The sequence below is a fragment of the Empidonax traillii genome, unplaced genomic scaffold (genome assembly GCF_003031625.1).
Source record: "Empidonax traillii isolate 1590-97213 ecotype Southwest subspecies unplaced genomic scaffold, ASM303162v1 scaffold9:size3134949, whole genome shotgun sequence".
NCBI lineage: Eukaryota > Metazoa > Chordata > Aves > Passeriformes > Tyrannidae > Empidonax > Empidonax traillii.
The window spans coordinates 1,775,179-1,803,171 of NW_020955202.1; the positions used below are offsets into that span (position 1 = coordinate 1,775,179).

At 43.3% G+C, this 27,993-nt stretch overlaps 1 protein-coding gene across 1 annotated transcript; it reads right to left on the reverse strand.

The window, feature by feature from the left end:
* Window positions 1-532: 532 nt before the first annotated feature.
* FGF9 (fibroblast growth factor 9) lies at window positions 533-27,993 on the reverse strand. The gene is made up of 3 exons (XM_027884320.1): window positions 26,731-27,993; window positions 20,108-20,211; window positions 533-1,821 (listed from the first exon to the last, which is right to left on the reverse strand). The coding sequence occupies exons 1-3, from the start codon at window positions 27,005-27,007 to the stop codon at window positions 1,576-1,578; spliced, it is 627 nt and encodes a 208-aa protein (XP_027740121.1). The 5' UTR covers window positions 27,008-27,993; the 3' UTR covers window positions 533-1,575.

The following is a 27,993-nucleotide window of genomic DNA, read 5'->3' on the forward strand; positions in this document are numbered from 1 at the left end:
AAGGTTCATGAATGTTTGAACATACTTTAGGAAAAACAATAAAAATAAGTGTAATACTGTCCCCCTCATTGTTATTATTGATAGAGATTTATTAGTTTCATTTTGCAAGTTTTACTTTAGGAAGGGTGCTAATATCATGTATTATGACAGTTCACACTGAAAGCAATTTTCCATAAAAGATATTACAATGACCCCTATGGAGCTTGTATAATTTCACAGTAGATAGTCAAGTGCACAAATAAACATGTTTACAAGAGTGATCCTGTTAACCTGGTTCTTGCCCTCTGAAATCTTTATGTGCTCTTTGTGGAATCTTAAAATTAGTACAAATGTCGTTGTTATCATGTTGTTTCTGGTATTCTCTTTAGGAGGAAAAAAAAGCATATTTATCATTTAGCTTTGGTATAATCTGCAATAGGTTTTAACAAGTAGAATATATTCCAACTCCTATATTTTTCACAGCTGTGAAATTCACAATGATGTAAGAGGTCATTTTATCAGAGAGGAAATATTACAGACACATAAAAAAAAGTTGAAGACCCAGTTTTCTCTTTAATCCTCTGGGGTAAGCTATGAAACAAGCAGTCAGAAGAGTGAGGACTCAGTGTCATGAGTGGTGAGCATAATTGTACAATAATATGGGCACAAAAGAGATTGTCACCTTTAGTACATGAGGGTCACTAGAATTTATTATTATTATTATTATTTTTATTACCTTTTTATTGTTGTTTTTTTTTTTTTATCCATGCACCTTTATATTTACTTGCATGAATTTACCACAGGTTCATAGTGGCCTTTGCCATTTTAATGCTTACAGAGCCTAAAGCTTCCAAAATGCCTATCTGGCCTGTACATATTTCATTAAAAATAAACTCTATATAATAAATAAATATATAAAATAAATAAAATGTTGCCTTTGGAATTTCTATAAATAAATTTAACTTTTTATTTTTATTTTTTTTACTAAGAGGTCTTTGCTTTAAGCTCAGTGGGGTGAGACCCAGAGAGCGATTAACTGAAAAGTCTCTTGTTTAAGTAAGACTGCACCCTCCATGCCTTTGTAAATGCAGCGTACACTTGAGCAGGCCACCAGCCAAAAATCCTGATGAATCAAAGTATGGCAGCTATGCTGATATATGACGAAGTACAACTGATCAAAAATTTAAAAGCGTGTCTATTCCCCAGCATGCATCAGGCCTTCCTCCTCCTCACCCTCCTCCTCCTCACCCTCCTCCTTCTTCCCTTGGCTCCTCTCTCTCGCACTCTCACTCCCATTCATGCTCTCCCTTTCTCTCTCTCTTTCTCTCTCTCTCTCTCTCTCTCGCACTCACTCTCTCGCGCTCCCTCTCGTACTAAATCAAGCGAGTGGGCATAGGCTCTCCTCCAGGAGGACAAACCTTTAAGTGCAGAACAAAATCAGCATGTTCCATCCAAGCCTCCATCATACATTATGCATGCGACAAAGTTTGGCAACAGTGGAGCTGATGTGATGACACAGCTAATCAATAAGAACCCACCGCATGAAACCTTTATAGTGGTTACTTTTTAAGGGCTCAAGTGAAGGAATTGTCTTTGTCAACTTTGGCTTAAAATATCCTTATATAGTTCCGGTACTTTCTCAGGGTCCACTGGTCTAGGTAAAAAATGTGTAAATTTTTGATGCCGTTTAGTCCTAGTCCCTTCTCTTGGAGTCCCATCTTTATTTAACGCAACGTAGTATCGTCTTCCAGTGTCCACATGTTTATATAGATTTGAGGAATATGTGTTATACCAGTTTTCTTCAAACTGCTCTCTGAATACACACTCCTGCGTTAATTTTTCCTGTGGAAAGAAAAGAAAAAGCAGTAAGGAGATAGCCACTAAAATAAGCTACTTGTTAAGGAATCGCTATTTTCATATCTTGAAATCGGTACCTCCTTGCTAAATGGTGAAATTAAACATTTCAATACTCCTAGTTTTAGCTATGTAAAGTTGTATTGCTGGCTATTTCAGTAGGCAGTCACAGGGGTGGGTAACTCTAAGTAAAGCAAAAATGATTCTCCCAAAGTGTCATTGCCCAAATCAATACAGCAACTACAATGCTGAAAACAGATATTTTCGGTTTTGATCATTCCCAAGCAGACCTCAAGACCTTACCGGACTTGTATAACTAATTGCTTCAATCATGAGTGGAGGCATTCAAACAAACAGATATAATTAAAGAAAACTAGAACTGGTTTTCAGGACTCTAATAAAATTTATGGTCTTAAAGTCTCTATGTCTTTTCATTGCATGGAGAACTCAATGCATTTCGTTAGTTTAAAAAGATACAATTTACTACCCTTCATTTGTTTTATTATATGTATCATAGAACAATGACCCAATAGAGATTTGAACAGGAACACAAACCCTGTGTGCTGAGATTAAGTTAGGCAAGGAAAAGTCCTCCAGGCTTGCCTTACCAGGGTTGTCCTCATGTCCTGTTCCACTGACTTGGCACACGGAAGACATCAACCATTCATGAGATTCCCCGACCACAGAGTTCCACTCCTTCCAGTTAACCCACTTATTCAATCTGTGTGTACCCCTCTACAACCTTTTGGTCTAAATGGGTGGGGTTTGCTAAAAATGCAGCCACCTGATAACTGGATTTATTATATAGGAAGAACTCACACAAGTGACTGAGCAAGAACACTGGAAGAAAGATGGGGAGCTCTAGCATGAGAGCTAGCATCAGAGAGAGCTGATGGAAAGCTGGGAAAAATAAGTCTGAAAATAGTCTTTTCAGCCGGCACAAAAACATATAACTATACTTCAATATATTTTTTTCGTAACAAGAGTTCTCACTTTTATAACGCTCTTATCAACCAAACCCAGTTCCAGATGAGGATCAATTTCTAATTATTTCTACAAAACTCCATATGATGCATGTGTTTTATAGACATGAAATCTTTAAAAAGTCCTTTTAGATAGATGCACAGAGAAGGAAAAATAGAGACCAAAAACCAGATGCAGCAAAGCATGTGTGACACCTAAGCCGTAAATGTGCGCCTGAACACAATAAAGGAGTCTCGGTTCAAGTTCCAGTGCCCTCAAGAAGTCACCTTCCATGAGTTAATCCAGAAGCATCCCAAAGTCCAATATCACCAAAGCTTGTAGCTTGCCCTGGGGCTGCTGCTTTGGGATCACCTCTGCTGCTTGAGACTCAGCTCACAACCCTTTCCCAAAGTGTTTTGGCCCAGATGCTTCACTGCTGATTTGCATGGCAAGCACTCTGCTCTCAGAGTAAAGCTCTGCAGCTCACCAGGCTTGGGCACTGGGGTCCCAACGTGGTCCAAGGAGCCTTACACACCTTACAGGAGCCACCCAGTAAACATCCCATGTGGGGAACGCAAACCGCATGTGAGTGGGGAAAGCAAGCCAGCACCCCTCTGCACCTGTACAAACTGGGTACTGAGCTGCAAAGCCAGGGTGCTCCTCAGTGCCTAAAGCTCTGGGATTTTAAGGTTTCTTCTAAATTCAGCATGTGGCAACTCCAGTAGGCAAGAAAGACAGCAAGTGAGCAGCTTCTGATTTCTGACTGAATGAGGTACTGGGTACCTCATTACCACTCAGTAAGGAGAAATCCCTGACAGGAACAGGTTTCACATGTTAAACACTTGAGAATTCACTGTGGCAGCGACTGTAACCCTGTGTGGATTTAACAACTTATTTTAGAGGGATTTCTTACTGTGTCATTTTTAATGTTCAAAGTAGCTCAAAGACAGCAACACTCTGTACTGATTATAGGCAAAAGAAGCGCAAATCTGTCACATTAAACCCTTATCTATGGGCCAGACCCTGCAACCTCCAATTGATAATTGTCTCTATGTCCTTTGCCAGCTTGAAAATGCAGCTGCAATGAGTACTACTGGACCAGCAGCAGCTGTAAGTTACATCCATTGCAGTATCCTCCTTGTACAGCCTCAAAAGTACAGACTATTATGAGAAATATTCACCTGCAATAAAGATTATCTATAAACATAGGTTCATTAGTGTTTTATTTTGCATGAGGTTTAAAATCACTTTTTTTGCTTTAAGACAGAAGCAGATGCTAAGGGGTATTATATGCTGGGCCTATATAGGTCCATGGGGAAAGAGAAACCAATTCAAATTGTTCTCCTGCTCTCAGAAGGCAGTAGGATCACATGACAAGCACTGCAGAAGCACTCCCTACTAAAAATAGCAGCATTTTAGGAAGATATTTCAGTCCTGTCTTGAATTCATTAATTATTCACTTCATCTGCATTTTTTTTAGCATCATCATAAATTTCTATCTTTGCAAGAACAGTACTTCCCCGTGCCCTGAAGGAGAAATTTTAAAATAGCCTCTCTTTATCTGGCAGGTTTGATGGATCATGACAGTGCTGTGGCACACATAACTAGCAGACTTTGAATCAGGGAGTATGCACTGTACTGCACTTGGGATGAGTTAAATGGATTTCAATCTTACAAATTCAATCTTTATTTTACCAGCCTATCCTGTTTTTACTTTCCATTCACTTGCAACACAGCTAAGTCTCTTTTGTCCTTCAAAAATTGCAGAAATTCTTGTATAAATAGTAGGCAAATACTTCGTGAACTTGACAGAGCAGTCAGGATGCAGGATCAGATATGTAGGGACACTAACAATCAGCCTTTCAGAGAAGTGAAATAATTTGCTTATAAATTCATCAAACCTTTTCCTTCTAGGACACCTAGAAATTCTGGTTGTAGTCAGAAAGCACTGGAGCAAATCAGCGTCAGTGAGTTTGGATCAGGTCCTGTAAGTATTGTGGGACACTAAAATCCCATAATACCCTTCTTCCCATGCCCTACAAGGTGGTTACAATAATAGCTCATCTAATACCAAGAGAGACAGAAATCGACATCCACCAGGACAGTCATGTATGTAGAATCACAGAGTCATTTAGGTTGGAAAATACCTTTAAGATCGTCGAGTCCGCCACCAAGCCATGTACTACCACCACCCTGCATAGCATTACTAACTTACACTCACATTTTAAGTATGCCTGCCATTATTCAAGCCAGAAATGAGCATAACACAGGGGTGAGGCTGGCACATCCTGCCAACATCACCTTCTTGTCACACCAGCTTAGGATGGGAAAGTCTTGACGAAAGCAAACTTTTCCAGTATGGAAAGGATGTGGTGTTCCCTGATCACAAGTGGCTTGCATTTCTACTTCTGGCTGTGACTTTTAGAAAGTCCCTCTATGCACAGTTGAAAGCAGGATTTAGCCCTAGAGTACAGCAATTTTTGCATACTTTTATTCTAGTGACTGACTTCTCTATCAATTTTCTAGTGCAAACATTTCCTTCCACCATACTTAAAGCTGCTAGATGTCTTTGTCGAAAGCTGACACAAATACCAAACATACCCAAGTGGAACAGCTATGGAAAGTAACCTGCATTCCTGTGAAAGGGGAGGCTGCCTGCCTTGCTCAAATAATTTAGTTCAGGGCCAAATAAGGAGGTGACCTCAAAATTATATCAATCAGATGTTGCACCACATTCCACGTGTTTTCTATAAGCACTGTTCATGGAGCATTCAGTTCAAAGTAATTGATTTTCATTTCTCTACATTTCCACTCTTCACCTATTCATTTTTTTAACTCAGAATGTTCAAATAATTGAATTGTACAAAGATGCACATATCACAAGGACAAACGCCCAGGACAGATTTAATTCAGAAGTCTGCTAATACCTGGTCAGTATTAGCAAGCCCAGGACCCCCTTCGCTTCCTACATTCTCTACCATCTAACAAAGGAGAAAAATAATTATGTTTTCCTACTTCCAGGCAGATCAATTAAAAGTGAGATTGTAAATTAATAAAGTACATAGTTACAGCCATTACAATGAAAGTTTTGCTAGCTTGTTTAAAAATAGCTATTCCTGTGAAGTAGTTCATTATAAATAAGTGGAAATTCACAAAACACATGCACACTACTCAGAGAATGGTTTCAGGACTCTAAAGAACATAGGACATTTGTGCTGCTTAGTAGCTGAAAGAACAGTACAAGGTCCTATACAAAACACTTTAATATTCTTTCTTTCTTTTAAATAATCCTATGGAGCTAGAACTCATATTAATTTTGTAACCTGACAAAAGGAAGCCTCTTCAGACCACCATTCCTAAAATCACAACAAATACCTTTTATGCCTAGCAAACTATTCTGTTCTATACCAGGTATCATTTTCCCTTTTGCTAACTGCTACAGTGATTCATAAGAGACAAGAAAACATCTAACCCAGAATTCCAAACAACTATTAACAAGAAACATATCTGACGTAGTCAGCACTTCCTATATACCTACTGCACATTATCACCATGTTAATCCATTCTGTCTTAATAAATCACGTTTGAATATATAATCTCCTAAATAATTTCATGGAAATCCCTCATGGCATTAACAAAAACCGTGTATAAACAAAAACTGTGAAGAGAAACAACAAAAAAACCTTATTCTCTTCTGAAGTGGTTTGCTCTGCTGTTCTGCCTACCAACACACACGTTTTACATGCCATTGGCCCTTCCCATGCTGTAATGCAAACAGCCTCTAGAACATACTATGTTCAGCTAATAATTAACACTCATCCAGAGCTGTCATAAATAAAGGTCTAGTTTAGCATTTGCTGTGGTATTGTCTGAACTCCCATGCTAAGCCTGTTAGTCTCTGGCTGGGTGAACAAACTCCAGCCACAATGAGAAGCCAAATACCAGGGTCCAAGCAGCTCCACTTTCTTTTCCAAATTAGACCACAGTGTGAGGCAAGCTCTGCACTGAGTGTCTGACTTAGTGAGCGTCACAGAGTTTTTTTCAGAATGTTTTTTCAGAATGCTTTGTTTGATAATTTGACAGAATATGAAAAAAAAAAAAAAAAGGAAAAAAAAAGAAAAATTTATCAAAGGACCAGCTGACTGGTTTTTTGTGTTCGTGGCAGTACTTCTCCACAAACCTTTCAGAGAGAAACCCTGCAGGGCCAGAGGAGAGACAGGACAAATAGTCAGGCACCCATGTTGCCACTCACGCACATTTCATATTTCACAGCACTTCTAATGAGATGAGGGAAATCAGATGAGGTGTCCTGGCAAGACCGCAGTTAGGCAGTTGCGTTCTCCCTACCTGAGGTCACCCTGTACTTTCACAGAGATGTAGTATTCATCTTCCTTTCTTCTCCCTAAGCCACTTAAGTTTAAGTTCTTTTTATACATAAATCCCCACTTACAAAATAAATAGAAAAATGTGTGACTGTTCTGTGCTGCTGCCATGGAGCAGTTATGAAGTTATGACAGTGCTTAAAGATTAACACCTTTCATACCAAAAATCCCAAGACCCAAGATCCCCTTGGGATCATGATTGCCAAAGTCACAATACCTAAACAGATACACACACCGTGGTGATTCTTTGTCCTCATGTAGGGCGACAGAAAGGCAGAGCTTCCTGAACAAAGCAAGCAAACTGCAGTATCAACAGTAAAATCCCAGGAGACTCAGTGCAGGAGGGATTTCACTGCTTCACCCCTTTGCCCTGTTGCCCCACTTCTCCCACTCCCTTGTTCTCCACACTATCATGGACCTTCTCTGGAGGGACGAGAATGGGATAGGTACTGCATTATCCCAAGGCTGTTTATGGAGTTCTTCTGACGTGAGCTGCAGGAGGATGAGATGCCAATTAGGCTTCAATCCATTTTTGCCACTGCCAGCTCCTCAGCTCTTGGTTTTACTGATATCCACCCCTTCGAGAGTCTCCTTTGCAGCATCTGTCAAGCTTTAAGCATGCCCTCCCTGGACATGAAATCATTATTGGACGAGCAACCCCACTGTGCCTGAGCTTGCATCTGCCAGCATAGGCTGCCCGTCAGCAGCCATGCTCCTGTCCATAAAGGTTTGATTTAGATCTGTCCAGCCAAGTGCATGAGATGAAAACTCGTTTTCACCTAAACACCCAGAGTCTGCTCATGATGCTTTTGGATGTCATGACAAAACTCCAGGGACAAATCTCGGGCTACATAAGCTGTCACGGAGCAGGACCAAGACAAAGTCAACTCTTTCAAAACAAACAAACAAACAAGCAGGTGTGTTCCCCTCCCTTCCATGCCAGCAGGATTTGGCACACACTGTGCCATTTACTAGTCACACTTCTGACCTCTATTTTATTTTTGGTTCCCCCAGCACAATCAAGAACTGCAGTCATCAATGTTATCTAAGCATCTAATTCATAACGCTTGGCTGAACCCTTCCAGGAATCAGAAAGCAAGGTGGTATGCAATCTGATACAGGGGCCAGAGCCAATTTTTAAAGAAGACGAGGGAAGAGTTCCCGCCAGCTTAAATGGAACATGGATCAGGCTTGCAACGATAAAAAGGCAACAAATATTTTAAGACACTAAAAGAACCATTTCAGGCATGCTCAGATTTACTGAAAGCTGTAACTTGACCTACCCCAGCTCCCTACTCCACAAATTCTCTTCTTTCAAAAGACAACATATATGTCAAACTGGAGCTGTTATCCTACAGCTACACACACAAATTCTTCAGCCTCAATACTAGTTAAGCTTTTAACTGAATGGAGATTTTTTAATAAAACATGCTTTCCTTAAAAAAACCATCCTTTTCCTAAGGTGGAATATAGCACGAAAGTGTTTTGCTAGTATTTTTTACTTTATTATGTGGTTCTCCAAGCACAGAACACAGGCTTAAAGGAAAGATGGCCCTCTTTCAGTAGAACGTGCTGCCTCTTGCAGGGGCAGCAAAACTCACATACTGAAAGACATTGTAAAGTGGGGGGTAAGAGGCACTCAATCTGCGTGAGTCTCTACATGCAGTGAGTACCCCCCAAACTGGATTTATCAGTCATAAGTGACGCATTTCATCTCTCAGCTACAAGGTGTCACCATAAAACCAGCAGAATGCTCAGTGCGTCTCATCAAACACTTTTGCCACAGGGACCAAATAATTATTATACATACATAGTGATATAAATGTACACTATAAAACTACTTCATGTTTTATTCTTTCAGCAAAACGATTTGGTCAAGGACTGATGAAAAAAAAACCATCTCTGTAGTTTGCTATTAATTTTATGCAAAGCTGCCTGCTAGGTACTAGCTCAGAGGACAAGGACAGTACTGACCGCATGGTCATTCTGGATGCCAAACAAACACAGCACCACAGGCTATCACAGTTTGGGAAGATCCAGCCCACCAAAATGAAATGCGACACATCCACTGGAGTCTTGGAAACCAACAAACTTGCCAGAGAGATTTTAAAACCTACAATGCTTTGGTGGGCACTACGGCAAAGAGTTGGCACTCTAAAATCTTTACTTGGCAGGACTCAATAGCATATTCAGTTTAAGTTGCTTAAAAATGAGGCCTTTTAATTTCCCACCTTTTTTTGTACAGGAAGGTCAGCATTTCAAAGAGCTGCTGCTGAAGAAAAGATGTCACATTTCCCCTTTCAGACAGCAGTGCTCCTCTACTGGCAAACACTTCTCATAAACAATCTCTCCAGAGATGACTCTTCAGACACTTCCCCCATTCCTTTTCCCAGAGGCAATTCCTCCATGAAGTCATGGATTTAGATAAGCAATTTTTAGTATTTCACTTTCTGAGTAGAACAAAAAGTATTTCCTTAATATTTCTCAGAAAACTCCCACATCTTTGGTGTTGCTATGCCCTGCCTTTGGGAAATGCTGGAAGTCAGGTGGCTCTGCTCCTCCATGAGACCCCTACTCCTCACACACACATGCACACCAGTGGACCTGTCTTTCAATGGGTCAGACTTCAGTCATGCAGTTAATTTCAGCTTTGATGAAAGAAGTTGTCATTCTGTCTGAAAAAAAACAAGATATATATATAATACCAACTTGAACAGAACAGTGACTGAAGAGATTAAAGACCAGGCTATTGGTCTCCCAGGTGCCTGCAACGTAAGGACTTTCCAAAGAATTCAGGTTTTTAGAGTATAAGGAAAAAAAGAACTTGATTTTTTGTTTAAACTTTACAACATTTTTACATTCCAAAATAACTCAAAAGATTTTCCTGAAGTCTTCCCCAAAAAGTTTCCTATTCTGAGTCTGACTATACAGGAGACGCTGTCCTAACAAAGACATCAGCAGGCCAAAATCCCCCTGGCTATGGAAGAGTATACAAGTTAAAAGACTGTCTCTAGATTGTAGACTCTCACAGGCAGGAACTTTGTCTAGATTTACATTTTTTAAATGATGAATACAATAGGGTTCTTATCTTGATTGGAATCTGTTGATGCAACCATAAAATTAATTGGTGGGTTTACAGGAGCAGGTTCAATCCTGATTCCACTGAGGTCAATGGTATTTCAACCATAATAGAATCAAGCCAAAATTTCTCCTGAGTCACAGTTGCCTCTATAATTGTGTTAAATTTGAAGAGCAAAGTTTAGCAGATTAAAGATGTATGGCCTAGGCCAGACCTCAAAAGTATGCAGCATCCACACCTGAAGACAAGTTTTACCTCAGCAGCAGTCGGTGGTACACAGATATAAAATCTGATCTTCAAATCAAAAGTAGTGGCAGAGGTCTGCCTTTATAAAAGGAATGAAAAGGAAACAAAAGGGCTTTATAAAAGGGGGAAATATGGATTTGTACTGTAACAGGCTTTATTTCTTAAGTTTTTGGAATGCAACACAAATGAATTGCATTACTGTCCATCATCAAATCATCCAGAGCACATTTAAACCCCAAAGCAAATCTCAACTTAGACAAAATCCCTAATGAAGTCCCTGCAGGGCAGACTTCGTCTACTCTGCCTTTGAAAATGATGAATGGCAAAGTGGGAAAGAGTGCCACGTTCACATCTCCCTAGATCCTGAATCAGAAACAGAGCACATCAGATCTTTATCTGATGCAGCGAATAATCCCCAAGCACATCTCAGTGTGTCACTGCTGCTGATGCTCTTTTAGCAGGTCACTTCAACACAGTATTCTCACATCAGCCAAAGACACTGAACCTTTTCACAGCTCTGGATAGTTAACACAGCTAGCTCCAGAAATGTTCAGGGCTGTGGTGACTGGGAGTTACACAATTGCAAAGAAAAAAGATCTGAAGATGTCCCTCTCTTGCTTGATGGGTAGGATTTGGGTTTGTGATTAGTTATGCCACTTCAACAACTACCTGCTTTCAGAAGCACAATGCTCAACCCATCTCCCATTCCCCATTGCACCGGATTCCCCCACTGAGCACTCATGCTTGCCCAAACAGGCAGCAAGTGAGTTTCAGGAAACTAAACCAGAAGAGAAGCAACCCTAAAAAAAAAAAAAAAAAAAAAAAAAAAAAAAAAAAAAAAAAAAAAAAAAAAAAAAAAAAAAAAAAAAAAAAAAAAAAAAAAAAAAAAAAAAAAAAAAAGCAAGTTTTTTTCTATGGCTTCAAATCCCTGAAATTACCTCCTGACATGTCAGACAAGCACCAGTGTTGGAGCAAGTAAGAAAGAAGTACACAATAGAAGGAGAGAACCAGAACTGCCCTTTCTAGAAGTGTGCTTCTGCAAGGTTTAGATATATGTATAGACACACACATATGCACACACATATATAATACATAATACATAATATATCTAGAAGATACTCTAATACTTTTCTGTCCCAGGCATGTAGTGAGAATCCAAGATCAGCAGTGAATTACAGACCAAGGTAATGAGGTCACTGAAGGTTTTCTCTCACATAAAATTATCTTCAGACCTAGTAAGCATCTGAAATTAAGTCCTCTGAGGAATATCAAAGATCTGAGGAAAAGTGTAGTATCTATCTCATAGACACTATTAGTAGGTGCCCTCTTTGGTGACAGGTGTTATAGTCTGTGAAATTCTGATTTAAAAAGTACTGAAGCCATAGTTTAAAAAGAACAGTAACAGTTTCTCGCAGAGCTTTCTCGCTGTGTCAAGCTTATTAATTGAGCTATCAATTCTTCCTAAACCAGTACCCACATCTCAAATGACCTTTCTTTTCTGCTGAGTCCTTCATACCTTGCTGAATAGGTTGCAGTTTCTGCTTTCACCCCCAGTGCTAGTACCTGTGGAGAACATCATTTAACAACACCCAGCTTCCAGCAAAGTTGCCCATCCAAATTCCAAAAGACACAGTCTGCAAAGGTGAAATAGATGAGGTAGCTCAAGTTTCAGGGCTTTTCTCAGACTTATGCCTTCCACAAAGGAAATGTCCACAATAACAGAACTGTTTCCTACAGTACAGTGAGGAGAAAGCATCTATGCTTCATCTCCCAGCTGCCTGCAAAATTCCCTCTGGCCAGCTCAAAATCTCGCTTCCTCACAACCTGAAACTTCACCATTATCCAGCCTTCCTTGTGACCCATTCAAACCAATCAATTCTTGTACTCTATTTCAAGGACTTTTTTTTTCCTCCCTGGTGTTAAACCTCGACATATTTACAGAGAGCAAGAGCATACCCTCTCAGTTTTCATTCTGCAGGCTAAGTCAAAATCTTTAGACTCTATCATTTGATAGCCTTTTCATCCCCCTGATCATACAAGTAAGCCCTTCCTGCACCTGTTCTGGTTTCAATTCATCTTCTTTAACACAAGTGACCACCTGCATTGTGCATTTAGACTGGACCCTCACAGTGTTGTATGTAGTGGCACTGATTGAGCTCTCCCTGAGCCTCACAGGCACTTTAAGTCACCAAGCCCTTCTGTGAGGTTGCCTCCTGTGCTGGAAATACTTCCCAGCTTAGCAAAAATTTCAATAACACATCACTACCTTTTTATGGAGAGATGTTTAATGTCTTTAATAAAAACAGGGAATAAAATGAGTCCAAGGACCAATCCATAAAAACTCCACTAATTGCTTCACTCCAGTCTAACACCTTTCAGCACTCCCCATTGCTGTATTCTCTTCAGAGTTTTCCCCATCTATCAAACAAGTCTTCTATTAACACTAATTTTGTCCACTGTAACAAATGCTCTCTTCTGTGGGTCATACCTAACACAGCCCTGCAGATTAGCACAATTTCCCATTTCTAGAAAAAGAAATTCCTACCAAAAACAAAATACTAGGCTTTCCTGAAACTATTTATCCTGTTTCAGTAAATTCATCTTGCGTGTACATCCAGGTCCTCCTTTACTGTTTCATTTAGCAGCACATTCCTATGCCCCGAGCACAACCCAAGCCAGACTGACAGCCCTTCAGCCAAACCATGCAGCCAGAGGTACACACACACTTGAGGACGGAAAACACCTGCATTGCCTTGGAGAGAAGCAAACACTCCCTCACCAGGGCTTGATCCCACCTTTGTGCAACACCTTCAAGTGACTTGGGAGGGAACCACTGTGGCTGAAGGCCTTCTGCTTGGCCAGATTTGTTTTCCAGTTTCCTGCTTCAATTCCCAGGCAGCAAAGAAACCCTTGTGCCAGGAAAAGGGAGTGGATGGATGGTTGAAGGGAAAGTAGCTGCTTCTTTTAGCTGTGGTGCTGGCTGCCCCTGCTTCCTTTGTTCATCCCATGACAGGAAATTCCCCAGACCCATGTTGCCACCCCAAGGAGTGTATCAGAAATAGGGCTAGCCCACTTAGCATCCCCATTCAGACTGTATTCCATTTACAGTCCCATCTGGGTACACCATGTTGGCAAAGACTCCTGTTTCTTTTCATTTAATAGCTTAAAAAGTTTTTGCTTTATATCATAGGATATGCTTCAGGACCCAAATAAGCTTTATTGCAGGAATTTCCATTTTATCCCCATGCTCCTACACCTCTAAGACACTTTTCTGCAACCTGCCCTTCTCCCATTCCTCACAGACTCTCTGCCAAGCACTCACAGCCTTTCAGTCTCCAAATCCTTGCTTACAGTTTCACCCTTGCTGGGATAGCGTTTCCACAGGATTTTTGCATTTCTGACAAAGTTTCAAGTTTCCTTTACATTCAGAGCCATAATCACCTTTTTTCAACTGGGCCTCTTCAGATCTCAGAGTTTGCCCATCAAATTAGCTACAGGCCTCCTTCTTCCATTCTCCTGCTTAAAACAGATTTACTCAGGAAGACACGAGTAACTGCTGTTGCTAAAACACACCAACAGGTTTTTGATCATGAAAGCGCCGGCTTTTCCTGAGCAATGCTGCTTGTGAGGAAAACCTGGCCACTCCTTGCAAGCCAGCTGCCATAAGAACTGCCTTCTGTCTCTCCACCATTTATACCATTTACAAAAGGCACTTTATTATTGTAATAATAATAATAGCACAAGCAGAAAGGCTTTAAACCTGGTGCTGCAGCCATTACCCCTCCTGGGATTTCACCACTGTCAGCCTAGAAGTCTGTGCCTTCGCTCAAGGAAATGGCATTCCATTCTCCTTCCAAAAATTATGCACTGCAACTGTACTGTTTCCAGGCTCACCTCAGCCACAGTACCTGTGATGAACACTGATGAACAGATAATCCAGATTATTCTTAAACATTAAAAAAAAAAAAAAGATCTATCTGAAGTGTATGGAAAAGCTTTAGATCAGAGGTGCTTAACACCAAAAGGAAAGTGTGATGACACTGCAGGGTCATTTATTTATTTAGTTAGATACCTGCAGTGATCATATACTTGGCCCAAGCTGTTCCCAGCATGCACTTTCAACCTGTTTTTTTCTTGAAGTTGTTTCCGTGCACCTTGACCTACCATTTGAAGGGCTGAACAATTCCCTTCCCTTATTTGCATGGGAACATAAAAGATATTTTTAGAATGCAGCCAAACAAATCCATGTCTACATCAAGCAATTTTCAGTAAACTATGACAAATTGTCCCTTTTTTGTAAAAAAAAAATTCTGTTCATCTGTCTTTGTAGCTGCTTAGCCCTTCCAGGACTGTGGGGACCCAAACAAAAGCATAAAGCACTGCAGGTGCAGCCCTGCTGGGACAACAAAGAAGCATATCATCACCTCCCTACACACTTGCTGGGAAAACATGTTTCTTCAAGGACAATTCTCTCTCTCTCTCTACCCTCCTCCATCCTCTCCCTAGTGTTTTAGGAGCAAAAGGCAAGTTTGGTGTCCCAAAGCTTTCAGTTAATTTTTTGAAGGTCAGCAATTTATTACCCTGTTAAAAGCGTTCTTAAATATCACCTTGCAGCACACACCCTGTAAGTCAAACCCAGAGGTGTGGAGTTCCCTCTCTGGTTCCCAGTCTGGGCTCTTCAGCCCTGTCCCAGCTGCTCTGTGGCCACATGAAGCTTCTCTTTTTACTCTCCCCTGACCTCTACTTCTATGCACTTCAGGCCCTTTCCCTCTTCCCCAGAAGTCCACCATCTCCACTCCTGCCTTATTCCTTCCCTCTGCACAGCTCCCTGGTAGCTGCTCCAGGAATTCCAACTACCAGTATTTCTCCTGACCATCCAACCTGAGCCATCTATTGCGACCTGCCAGGGACACAAAGAGCAATGAAGGCACCAGCATTTCACAGAATCATAGAATGGTTTGGGTTGAAAGGAACCTTTAAAGCTCATTTACTCCAACCCCCTTGCAATGAGCAAGGACATCTTCAACAACACCAGGTTCCTCAGAGCCCCACCCAATCTGACTTTGAATGTTTCTAGTGATGGGGCATCCACAGTGTGTCATGGCAACCTGTTTCAGTGTCTCAAGACCCTCATAGTAAAAATTTTTTTCCTTACATCTAGTCTGAGAAGAGGACTGGGGCAGGCCCATGTCCTCGGGAGATCGGGGGGGCAGGGATGGCAGCAGTGGGATGTAGCACAGCTCTCTACTGCTGAAGCTCCCAGGACAACCAGAGCAGCTGAGACAAGGGTGTTCCATGGTCTTGCTGTGCTTGAGACAGCACAGGACTGCCTCAGAGGACGGCCTGCAGTGAGAACGATGGGCACCTCGTGGTGTGGGTACACATCACCGCCTGCCACATGGGTGTCACCTTTTAATATTCCCAAAGGCAGCATGACGATGGGGACAGCCCAAGAAAGCATGAAGGTCTTGTGACTGATCAGAGAGACCTCCCTCACTCCATGGCATTGCCCTCAGGGGCACAGCTAAAACACATTTGCTAAAGTTCTTGTCAGAGGGGTTGGAAAAAGCTGTTTGGCACTTGGGACGGAAACAGTCTTTGAATTTTCTCTTAACACCCTTAGGGTCCTGTCTGTAGTTTATATTTTTCCTCTTTTCCAGTGACAAGCACAGAAGCTGTTGTAAAACATGATGAGTCATAGCTGCAGGCTGCAAGGGAAAGACAAGGTAAAAGGAGAGCAGGGACAGACAAGACAGAAAGCTGCTGTCACTAACCAGCCTCCAAGTCATTGCTGTGTAGCTACCACCAGCTCCTCTGCAGTACCACATAGATGTATCTCTAGCTTTCCCTGGCTAAATCCATGGTTTGAGGAAGAACTTGAGAACAGCCATACTATGTTTTATAACTATGGTTATATCTGCCAAGAGCAGCACGAGAGTCACTGAGCCGTTCTGACCAGAAAGTACAGTCAGAACTGCCCACTAACCGTGGGAACTTGGGAGGAGTTTGTCAGGCAGCTAATCTAGAAGAAAAGCAGAACTTTGAGAAGGCCAAGACCAATATGTTTTGATCAAGATATGCTGAAACTGCCTTTACTATTGTCTTTCATGAAAACTGGCAGTGATCACCAACCCTGGCTGCTCTGCTTTGCCATATGTCCCATCGCCAGTGGTACCACAAATACGCCAGGAAAAATCTTCCTGTGACAAATGTTTCAAACACAAACATAGAAGGATAGAAATCTTTTAGGACACTGATTTGATTCACACCTAATATACTTTTCATGCAGTAATTTGAATATGAATATGATAGTATCATAGACAAAGGGCACCTGTTCTGATAGTGTAGAGTACTGAATTCCTCTCAAGTGGTGGGTCTAAGCACCTATTTAGATCCACAAGGTTGATGTAGAGCAGTACCAAGTATTTCTTGGGCTACTATTCAGTTGTGTGTGGGAAAGAGTTTTCCCAACTTAGGAAACACATTCACAGTGTCCTAAGTGTACCTACACCATGAAAAAGCTGGTGCTATTCATGGCCCTTAGAAAAGAAACCAAGACAGAGGGATCCAGCTCCCAGCACAGCAGCACAAGGACAACTTACTGGTGCTACAGAACAGTTCAACCCAAGTGACCGCTCTGCTTAATGCAGGTGAAAAACTGAATTAAGTTTTTTGCAGTCTCATATATCATATATCAGTCTCCAAACTAATCTTGCTTAAACTAGTCTTCTGCTTCACCAGAGAGATAATTACATGCTGGATTGTGCCTTGATCTGGTTCATGCTGCAACATTTATTCCCTCAGAAAACTTAATTTTCAATTAAGTGGATTTTTTGACCAAAACCAAAATGTTGTCACTTAAAAATGTCCAGCCACTTCTACGCAAAAATTTGCTCTGAGGTCTGCTTATCTCAGTGTTTCTAAGAGAGCTGACAGTTGCTGAAATATAGGCACTAGGATTGCTAGTGTTGACAACGCTTTAAAGCATCATCACATTGAGTAGCCATTAGAGGTTATATTTCATTGGAAGTAATGTAATTCAATTACCATCACTCTTTATTATGTCCCATCTCTGGAGGCTGACAACAAGCCATATCATCCATCAAATTTTAACCTGAACTTTGCATTCTGGTCTCATAGATTGCCAGTTCTCCATTATGAACGGCTTCATATTTTTAGTGTCCTTTCTAAGGGAAAAGAGGTTATCCAATTATATTCCACATCCATCTGCCTGCCTGTCTCTCCTTCCTTGGTTTTTGGACCAGTTTCAGTCAGGAGGCAAAGGTCTTCAAGAAAATTAAGTTCCTATCAGTTTTGCAACTAGTCAGAGGCATGGCAAAGAAGAGAAATCATTTGCACGTCCCACTTGGGAGTGGTAAACTATGTAATCCCTGAAAACTGACAATCTGGTGAGCATGGACAGCTAATACTGCCTCTTTCCCCATACAAGAAACACAGAAGGCTGAGGAATTTGTACTATTGCAGGGACAGAAGGTCAGGGAGACCCAGGTGTTGTCCTGTGAGACACAAACCCCTAGGAAAGCAAGCTCCTTCAGAACTGCTGTTCATGGAACAACTATTTTATAAATGCAGTGAACTTAGTAATTTACAAAGAATTTCTTGTGCATATTTCTTCAGCAAAGAATGTTTTGAGTAACTCACTCTGACAGTCAAACATATTGCAAACACAAAATATAAATTACATAGAAAAGTGATGTAACATTTGCTTTTCCAAGTCTATGCATTTGAGCTCTATCAATAAGCACATTTTCTTTCTCAAAACATCTGAAATGCAGAGTAACTAATTCACTATGTTTGTAAGTTTAAATGATTACTCTTACTGATGATTATCAACATTACTGATTCATATTACTGTTGTTGTTCTGCCTTTTTGCTGCCTAACTGAACCATAAAAGTACTCAAGACTTTGCTAGTTCTTTATCACATTCATCAGCTGCACAACTGTTGTGACTTATGACAATTTATTCCTCAAAGGCAACTTGTTTACATTTGTCATTGCATCCATTCCCTTTCTCACTCCCTCTCCATCCTTCCAAAATTTACCTCCTCCATATTGTCATTTATGCTAAATCACTTTTCTTTGGCCTTTCCCACTCACTGGCTCTCACCAACTCTATAGCTACCCCTCTCCCATGTCCACACATCCTCCATCCCAGACTTGCCCCTCATTCTACTACCTCTTTTTCTGCCTCCCACATACACTGTCACTATCTGTATTTTCTGGCTTCCTCCCCTAGCCTACTCTTTGCTCAGAAGATAGTTCCCTTCCCCTCACTCACACAAAACTTTACTAGAAAGAGATCAGTGAGCTTGGAAACCCTTATAAAAACACTTCTGCTGGACTTTCCTGGTTTCATTTCCTTATACTCCTCCATGGATCACATTTACAGAGGCTGAATTTCCCTCTTACTCCTTCTGTTCCACCTGCCCCCTCACCACCAAAATCTCATGTTTTCTCCCACTCTCACTGAGGCCCCAACCTTTTCCCAGTTAGCGCTGCTCCCTGTGGCACAGTTATCTTCAGCTACACCCAAAGCCATTCTCTATCACTTTAACTTCTTTTTGAGTATTTCTCTGCAAACGTTTACTCCATCAGTCGACCACTGTCACCTTCTCCTCCGCTTCTAATGACCCTCTGTGAATGCATAGCTTCACTTTGCTTTAGACATTTGCTTACCCTTCAATCCTTCCGTCCTCTTCCTCAAAGACAACTGCCCCTCTAGCCCTTGTAAACTTTGGAGGTTGATATTTTACTGCTAGAAGAGGTTGCCTTCTACCGTGTGGGGAGTTACCTGATCCATTTCAGATGCCCCCTGCCCACAATCTAGCCAGAGTGTGAACTTCAGCCTACATCAGAAGTCTCGAGCATTCCCAGGTAAGGGTCACATCATACACACACACACACACATACACACTTTCTCCTCTGCTGGAAGACAGCCCATGCTGCTGAGAACAGTCACCCACTACAGCTGCAGGTAGGCTGGCAAACTCCCACGTCTGAAATACCAAGTTTTACTCCTCCCTCACACCCATTACTCACTCCTGCTGCCATCCCTTAGGGAGCACCAGCAGAACATTCAGGACAAGACCACCAAGCCTCTTACCCTCATTCTCATACTTTTTATAACTTTTGTCACACTTCTGTTTCTCATATTCTCATCCACATATGCCGCCCTTTCTCTCACGCTCTACCTTATTTTGTCAATTCCTAGAAAGCTCTCTGCCTACGCACAAAAGGAAATCACTTTGTCTCAGTTTAAGTCTCTACTGAAAGGACACATTCACAAATCTTACAGTACAACCTTTAGTCTTCAATGCCCAGCTCTGGCCAGCAGTCTTTATTGCTTGTATCTGAATTGCCATTTATCTGCGTTATTACTCTTTCCTAATTTTGTCACCTTTTCCCTCTCCCATATTCATTATGTCACCCACAGGGTCTAGTTTCAAATTAGACTGCAAGATATTTGGAGCAGAAAAAGTGCTCATACAGCATAAATACTTAGTGCAACAGGAGGTTGTAGAAGCTAGCCTTTCCCCCAGAGAATAAAAGTATCATAAGTGCCCAAAGCTAGTGGGAACTTACCGAGCCGTACAGTTCCCCTTTCTCATTCATTCCAAGGTAAAGTCCACTGTCGACTCCTCGGATGCTGACCAAGCCCACTGCTATACTGATAAATTCCAGTATACCTATAAAATGCAGGGGGAAAAAACAAACAATGTATATATTGTTTCCATTGAAAGATTTTTTTTTTCAGATGTGACTGATCCCTGAGTGTCAAGCAGCTATTTTTAAGGCTGTTTTCCCATTTTCTGTGTTGTTTAGAGGAAGATGAGGAAAAAAATGAATATGCAATACTTAACATCCTTTGAGTGCCTGTTATAATGATAAATTGCAGGCAGCATTGACACATCAAATTAAAAGATTACTCTAAATCTTTCTCATCCTTTCCAAACACAAGCTCATCTATACTCTGATTTGCACAACAGATAGTACATTCAGAGAAAAAAAAAAAGTTTTTAGAGTGCCCAAATTAGCAGAAGCAAGGAACCTATGAAATTTGTCTTGAAAAATAAATTCTGAAAAAAATACAATTTAATCAGAATTGTGAGATAAAACAATGTTACACACGGAACCTAAAGATCTACTTCCAGCCATCAGTGAATCAGGAATACAGGGAAAGATTTACTCACAGTATGATCTTCCAGAGGCTTGAGAAATGACAGTCCTTAGTATATTCCACTTCCATGAATTTCTGTTTAGATAGTAACCATTCTCCCTGATATATTATTTATTAATCTCAAATTCAAAATTTAAAATATCCTTAACCTAAGTAATAGAGTATACATGATTAACTCTTCCCATGCACAAAACAGCAAGCTCACACAGACATTTGTGCACACGGAAATAATATTTTGCCAAGAAGCACTGCTTCCGCAAAGCTCCCAGGTTCAGCATCCACATGCACAGTACAGCAAGTATCTGTATTAAGTATTGGCTCATCTGGTTCTAGGGGTTTGGGGATTTTGTGGCAGCCTTCCCTGCAAATTGCTTTCCTCTTCAATGAGGATGCTACCAGCCAAACCTTGCATAAACCTAGAATTCTTGTTTAAAAAATGGAAACTGCTTTTTATTTGGGAGTGCTCATGTTAGACAATAATGATCTCACAGGAATTATCCAGCAGCACTCAGAAGCATGCTGCTATGTTACTTTCTGAGTCATAAAATAAAGCACAGAGTAGCATTTTCAATATATTTTGTGAATTTTCATGCCTAAGCACATCATATAACTATTTTTAAAGCTCATCAGAAACTATATGTACATGAAATAATAAAATAACAGTATAGTATGTGTTGAGCCTCATGTGGCCAATAAAAAAGCACTTTCATGGATTTTTTTTAACAATTAATTTGGCATCTCCCACAAAATAGTTGAGCACTAATCAATAACAGGCATGAATCACATAAATCTAACATGGCACAAGTTGAAGCCAATAGGGAAAATTTATAGCCAAGCTAATGTAAAGATGAAAAGTATTCCCTGTAAGGGACTATTGATCATTACCTTATATATTATTCAGTACTACAAACACCATAGTCTTACTGTTTTGATAACCCTGTTTTAAGGCCTGGGCATCTTAAACCATTCTCTACATATGCACAAATAAAAAATACTTGGGGGAAATATTTAGTAATTGTGGATTCTTTTAAGTAATATAAAGTGGCAGCATGTGGTTTATCTGGTATATGTAGTATCTCAGATACAATCGAACCATTGAAACAACTTAAACATTCTCATTATATCTGGACATGTAAAACTTCCAGATTTGTTACTAAGGCTTTTTCTATAAAGCCTTTACCAAAATATCATGTTACTTGATACATGTTACCAAGCAATTTTAACTGAGGTTACATCTTACATCAAGTGTGTATTATACAGTACTATAACTAAGTTAGTGAGTCTGGCATCTTTCACAACAGTCTAAATGCAGTGTTTAATTGCTCTCCTCATTTCAAATATCTGGGTGCACACTGCTTAGTGCATAAAAAGAATAAAAAAGCACTGTCACATCCTATTGTAAGTGCAGAAGATGAATTTAAGGTACTTGGCTAAGAGCATCCACATATTTGAGGTCAGAATAGAGACTTCTTCATTTGAAATATTCAAAAGCCTATTCACAGCAAGTTTTATGTGCCATATTAAGTCCTTCAAGAGATTATCTGGGGCTAAGCATACAGTCTTACAGAAGTCTTGTCAGTTTAAGGATTTCACGATTTGCCCCTACACTTCTGTGAATATTTTCACTGTATACTTTCTGTAATATAGTACTTAGGACCTGAACCAGATATTAAAATAGATAATCCTCTTCAAAATGAGGCTGGATCAAATGGAAATCAGGACATCTACAAACTTTAAAAGCTAGGGTCCTATTTATAGCGAAAAATGGGGAAGGGAAGCTGTGAGGAAATAACTGTCTCAGTACATGGGGTACCGAATTTCTCTTCACCAGACACTGAGCATTTTCTTTAATGAAACCACTTCAGTGTAAAGACCCATTCTTTCACAAGAAGCTTAGGAAGAAAGTTTTGGGGAAGTTATTTATTCCCTTTATGCCCTTCATGCACCTTCTTCTACATGATCCAACTTTGACTGTGCTGAATGGCAGCAGGACACCAGTCTGACATAAAGGCTGGTCATGCTCTCCTGTCAGGCTCACAAGTGAGAGGCGGTGGATTGTTCACAAACGTGAAATTTTAACTTTCATCTAGCTTAGCTCTGGTGAAGAACAGGCCTACAGAAAAATTTCCTTTGGCTTTTAAGCAATGGACACCTCTGCAACTACACGGTCTTTTTGTTGTTGCCACTTTGCCCTTTGCACATTTTTGCCTTTGGCTACATATAGGTTTTCTTTGTATTGATGGGTTGAAGCAGTTTAGCTTCCCCTTAGCCCTCTAGCACACTGAAGACGACAACGAAGACGGTAAACAAGTATCTCTGCCAGCCAGTTCTTTGTAGGGCTTCCAAAGGAATCGAAGCGCAGGGGAGGGTGAAGGACTGCCCAGACCCTGCTCTCCCCGGGCTGCTGCGCGTCCAACGATAGCCCAGCTCGGGAAGGGCAGTGGGGCGAGGGAAGCGGAGCCCTTCGTGGCTAAGAAGCCGGCGGGAGAACAGCCCGGTGACGGGGCGAGGGAAGGAACTTCCCCGGCTCCCCTCCGCCTCCGGCGCCCCCCTCCCTCGCTCCCGGCCGCCCGCCGAGGCTGCAGCGCGGGGCTGCGGGAGAGGCGCGGGGCTGAGCGCTCCGCCGGGATGCGTCCCGCCTGTCGCAGCTGTCACCGCTCCGTCCGCTCCCCCACATGATGCCAATTAAAAGACGGGAGCGCAGACAGACGCAGCCCCCCCCAGGCAGCAGGGCCCTGCTTCAGTTTCAGGCTCTTATAGCCCCCTTGCCCGCTCCCCCTTATCCCCTCCCCTTGCAACGCTCAGTAGCGGGGGAGACTGTCGAGGCCGCTCGGCGCCCTTCCCTCCCCCTAAAACCTGGCCCACGATTCCCAGTCCCGGGGGCCAGAGCCCTCCCCGCACGCATGGCCCTCCTCCCGCCCCGTGCTGTCTCCGGGGAGAGCCAGCAGACCGGGGCGGGGGGCAGGCCCGCCCCGCCGCATACAGCAGCAGAAGAGGCGGGCAGCCGCAGGGACCCCCCGTCCGTAGCCGCCCCCGCGCCCTCCCGGCGCTGAACCCGCCCCGCCAGCCCAGCGCCGGAGCAGGCAGGGCGGGCCGGGAAGGCGGGCGGCTGCGCGGCTCTCGCAGATGATGAACGCAGCGGTTCCTTGTAGCAGCAGGTCCCGGGGAGCGGAGGTCACCTGCTGACAAGCTTTTTTTTTTTTCCTTTTCCTGCATGCTCCTATTTTTTTAATGCTGTGCATGCAGTACTTGTGCTGACGCACAGAGGCACGCCTCTCCGGTGTTACAGAGTTCCTGAATTTACAATGACTCTAGTGTCTAGCCAATGCCCTAGACTAAAGGAGACTGCATCAAAAAAAAATTTCTTTTGTGACCCAGGTGAGATAAGGCTTTGATCACCTGAGATCGCATTACGGGGGGGACCGAGCCGGGCTCTGCCGGGGAGCATTTCTTTTAGAGATGGACATCTTGCTGCAGGAATTGCGAAATGCCAGGGCTCCCAGAACCGGGCGAGTATAGACACACAATATGGCTCGGTTTACTGTATGCAATAGGCACACATCCAACATAGCATCACAAAAGAATTACTCTTATCTGATGTCTCTCCAGAGGTGTGTGCGTGTGTGTGTGCGGGGAGGGGGATTCCCACAGGGCAGAGCCCAGAGAGGAGTTTACGCGCAGCCCCCGATGTTTTCTCTTTGTCCTCCTATTCCTGAAGGAAAACTTCCTTCTGACGCGTACCCCCACATTCACACACGCGCGCGCAGGTTTCCCTGCACACGCTCGGAGGAGACCATGTAAACCCCTTCTCCCTCGGGCAGCTCCTGAGATGGGATGCAGAGCTCCCTAGGATCATCACAAGAGTTTACAATCACCAAAACCCAAATAGCATCTGCTATTCGGTGACCACCCCGCAAACACAACGGCAATCTCACGGCACCGATACAAAAGCACCGAGATCGTCTTCCCTCCCCCAGAGAAGCCGAGAGCCCCAACACATCCCATGGGTTCACCGTGCCCGCTCTGCCCGACCCTGGAATGAGCTGGGGCATCACCGGTGCACTCCATGGGAGAAGAGTTATCACTGGGGCGCGTCCTCCAGGGGGAGAGGGAGATCAAACCGACAAGGACACAAAAAAAAAAAAAAATCAATCTATTTAAAGCCAAGGCGCTGCAAGGGATGGAAGAGCTGCCCCTCGGTATTGTCAGCTTCCTACAACTGCGGCTGGATAGCCATTTTTAAAAATAGACGCCGCGAGTAATGTGGTCACCGCCGCCTTGCGAAGGGGAGCAGCTGGCGGCCCTCCTCTGGGGGCGGCGGGGCCCCGCGGGCAGCCAGCCCCGCACCGCCCCGGCTGCCGGTGCGCAGCGCCCTACACCTGCTGCGGCCCTACACCGCGCCTCCCTCGCCGGCTCCGCGCAGCGCCGCGCCCGCTGCTCTGTGCCCGCACCGCAGTGAGGTAGGGGAACCTGCAGCCCTAGCTCAGCAGCCACGCACGGCATCTGCATGTGCCAAGAAAAACGCCTAGATGCGAAAGCCCCCCCATTCCCCTCACTCCGCGGCTGCCTGAAACACTTTCCGCACTTTTTCTCGCCAGCAAGCTTGGATGTTGCCCCCCAGGGAGAGCCGCGACGCTCCCACTCGCCCTGCACCCACCCCCGTGGCTCCCGGGCGGGTGGGCGGCGTGGGAGGGAGGCAGAGCCCGTAAGCAGCATGAGAGTGTCAGGGAGCAGCGGATGGCAGGGGATGGAGGATGAACCTGCGACCATGCGAGAGCCTCAGTCCTCTCTTCCCCCGCCCCCCCCCTTCCCTTCCGAGCCCTTTGGAGATCATCTCCTACAACACCAGCATTATCTAAAAAGCTTCACAAAGCAATAAAATACAGCTTAGATATCGTTCAACATCTGGCATTAAAATACAAAGAGAGAAAAAAATCACCACAGGACTTTGTTTTTACGACCGTATTTAAGTGCTGTCAGGTTAGTTCACTCACAAGTTAACTCCTTCCAACAGCTGGGAGCGTGGTGAGCTAACCTGGCGTATTTTCCTCACCCCTCCTTAAGAAAAAAAACCAAAGAATCAGCTCATCCAGGCTGTTTTAGTTACTTTCATGCATTCAATCTGCCAAGCCTTTAACAGACTCCTTGGCAGCAGGGAAGCTCCAGGCCCACTGGACTCGCGTGTGCATGTGCATGTGTGGATGTGTGCGTGTGTGCATGCACAGGCTCTCCGGAGCGGCCGGGGCCATCAGCCCCTTCAACCCTCGCTGCTGAGTCACAGTGTCCCTGGAAAGGAAATCCATGGAATGCTGTTTCAAATTCGCTGCCAGCCTGACACGCCACACAGCTTGGGAAAGGCAGATTTTGGCGCAGGATTCCCGGCGGGTTCCGGACCCCACCTGCGCTCCCTCCTTCCCGGGGCGCCGGCCACCGGCAACGCCGCACAGCTGCGGGTGCGGGCTCCGGCGGGCGGCCGAGCACCGCTGCGGGTTGGCGGGCGCTGCCGGTGAATCCTCGCCGAGCAGCGAACCAGACTGGGTGTGCAGTTCGGGTAGTTACTAGGGCAGGTAATCGGCAGAGAAAACGAAAGAAAAGCCCTCGTCAATTTGCGTATAGGACGAGAGCCACTCCCTCCAGGAAACTCGGTGAATTTTAAATTGTCGTGGTTAATGATTAAAAACCCTTTAAACTCGCGAAATCAAATCATTCAGCAGAAACGTCCCGAGCAAAAATTCCACCACCGCCACCACCACCTCCCAGTACGCGTCTGCTCTTAAGCAGAACTTGAGGCTACACAAACATCGCTACTAAACACCCGTCGACTTCGGCGAGGGCTCCTGCTCCGCCGCGGTGGTGCCGCTCGTGTACATCTGCACCCCCGGACACACTCATTTTTCCCCTCGGCGGATCAGCCATCAGCACAAACCCCCCTTCCCCCCCGCCTCGAACCCCCCCACCGTCCCCCCGCCCGCAGTTCTGCCCCATTATTTCATCACATGACCACTAAAGGGTTAAGGATAATACCTACCAAATCTGCTGTGGTCTTGCCTGGTTCCCTGGATAGTACCATTGGGGAAGATTTCTAAATGAAATCCAGTCCTGCAGTATAGCTGTCTCCGCCTGAGGATCCCCTTTAAATGGTCCAAGTCCGTGACCGCAGGCCCCCTGGGTAGCCCACCTGCCTCAGACTGACCCAGGTGGTCACTTAACAAAACCGGACTATCCACCGGCAAAACGGGCACATTCCCAAAGGGTACTGCATCCTGCACACCGAAATAGTTCCCAACTTCACCTAAGGGAGCCATCAGAAGATTCTGCTTTTAGAGAATGAGAATAAACAATAATGATGGTGCCAAACCCAGGAGATATAAGATTAGGTATATTCCACTCCTCTCCCCTCCCTAGCGCAGTTACAGAGAAAATGTTCTTTCTTCAATCCATTAAATGCATAAATAAAAGTAATATTCTGTTTTGACTGGTACAGGTTCAAGGTCAAACCAGTTAGTCTAAGAAACCACCACTTTATACTCACACACTGACATATTTATAAACATATAGATGTGTATATCTATATAAATGCATATATCCCCAGCTCTTAGCAAGCAATACGGTCTTCAGCCCATCCAACTGTAATAAAGAAAAAAATCCGTAGTTTCTCCATTTGGTTTAAGATAAGAATGATCATAGCAACTTAAATACCTAGGCGTTATAGGGATTTTTTTTTTTTTTTAAGATGCACAGGCTACGTCAGGATTTATGGATTCTGATTCCAGAAAGGCATGCGCTGTTTTTACTCTATAACAGACTGCATACATCAGCATGAATCCTGCAAAGGGGGAGGGGGGAAATCTCACGTTGTTGGCTGAGATAAATCCAAAAAAAAAAAAAAAAAAAAAAAAAAAAAAAAGGAAAAAAGAAAAAAAGAAAAAAAAAACTTTTGACGTCCAAATCTATTATCCAGAATTCTCAGGAGGCTCAGCAGATGTCCACTGGTTTAGGATTATTGACGATCCACAAGCAAAGCAGCAACATACAAGTGCTTGTGTCTTTCTTGGCTGGCTCGAAACAGGTGTTGCTTCTGCAGGGCTCCCTGTGAAATGTTGTACTCCAGCACTGAGCTGCAGCTCTTGACTGTGGATCTCCATCCAGCACGCAGAGTGGCGCAGGAAGAGGCATTGGGCTGGGTTTAAGGTAGTCCTGATTGCTGCTGGAAGGATTCTCCGAGGTCCTAGCGCTCAGCTCTACCTGCTGCAATACCGAGCCGCTTCCAGCGCTCGGCACGGCGCGGAGC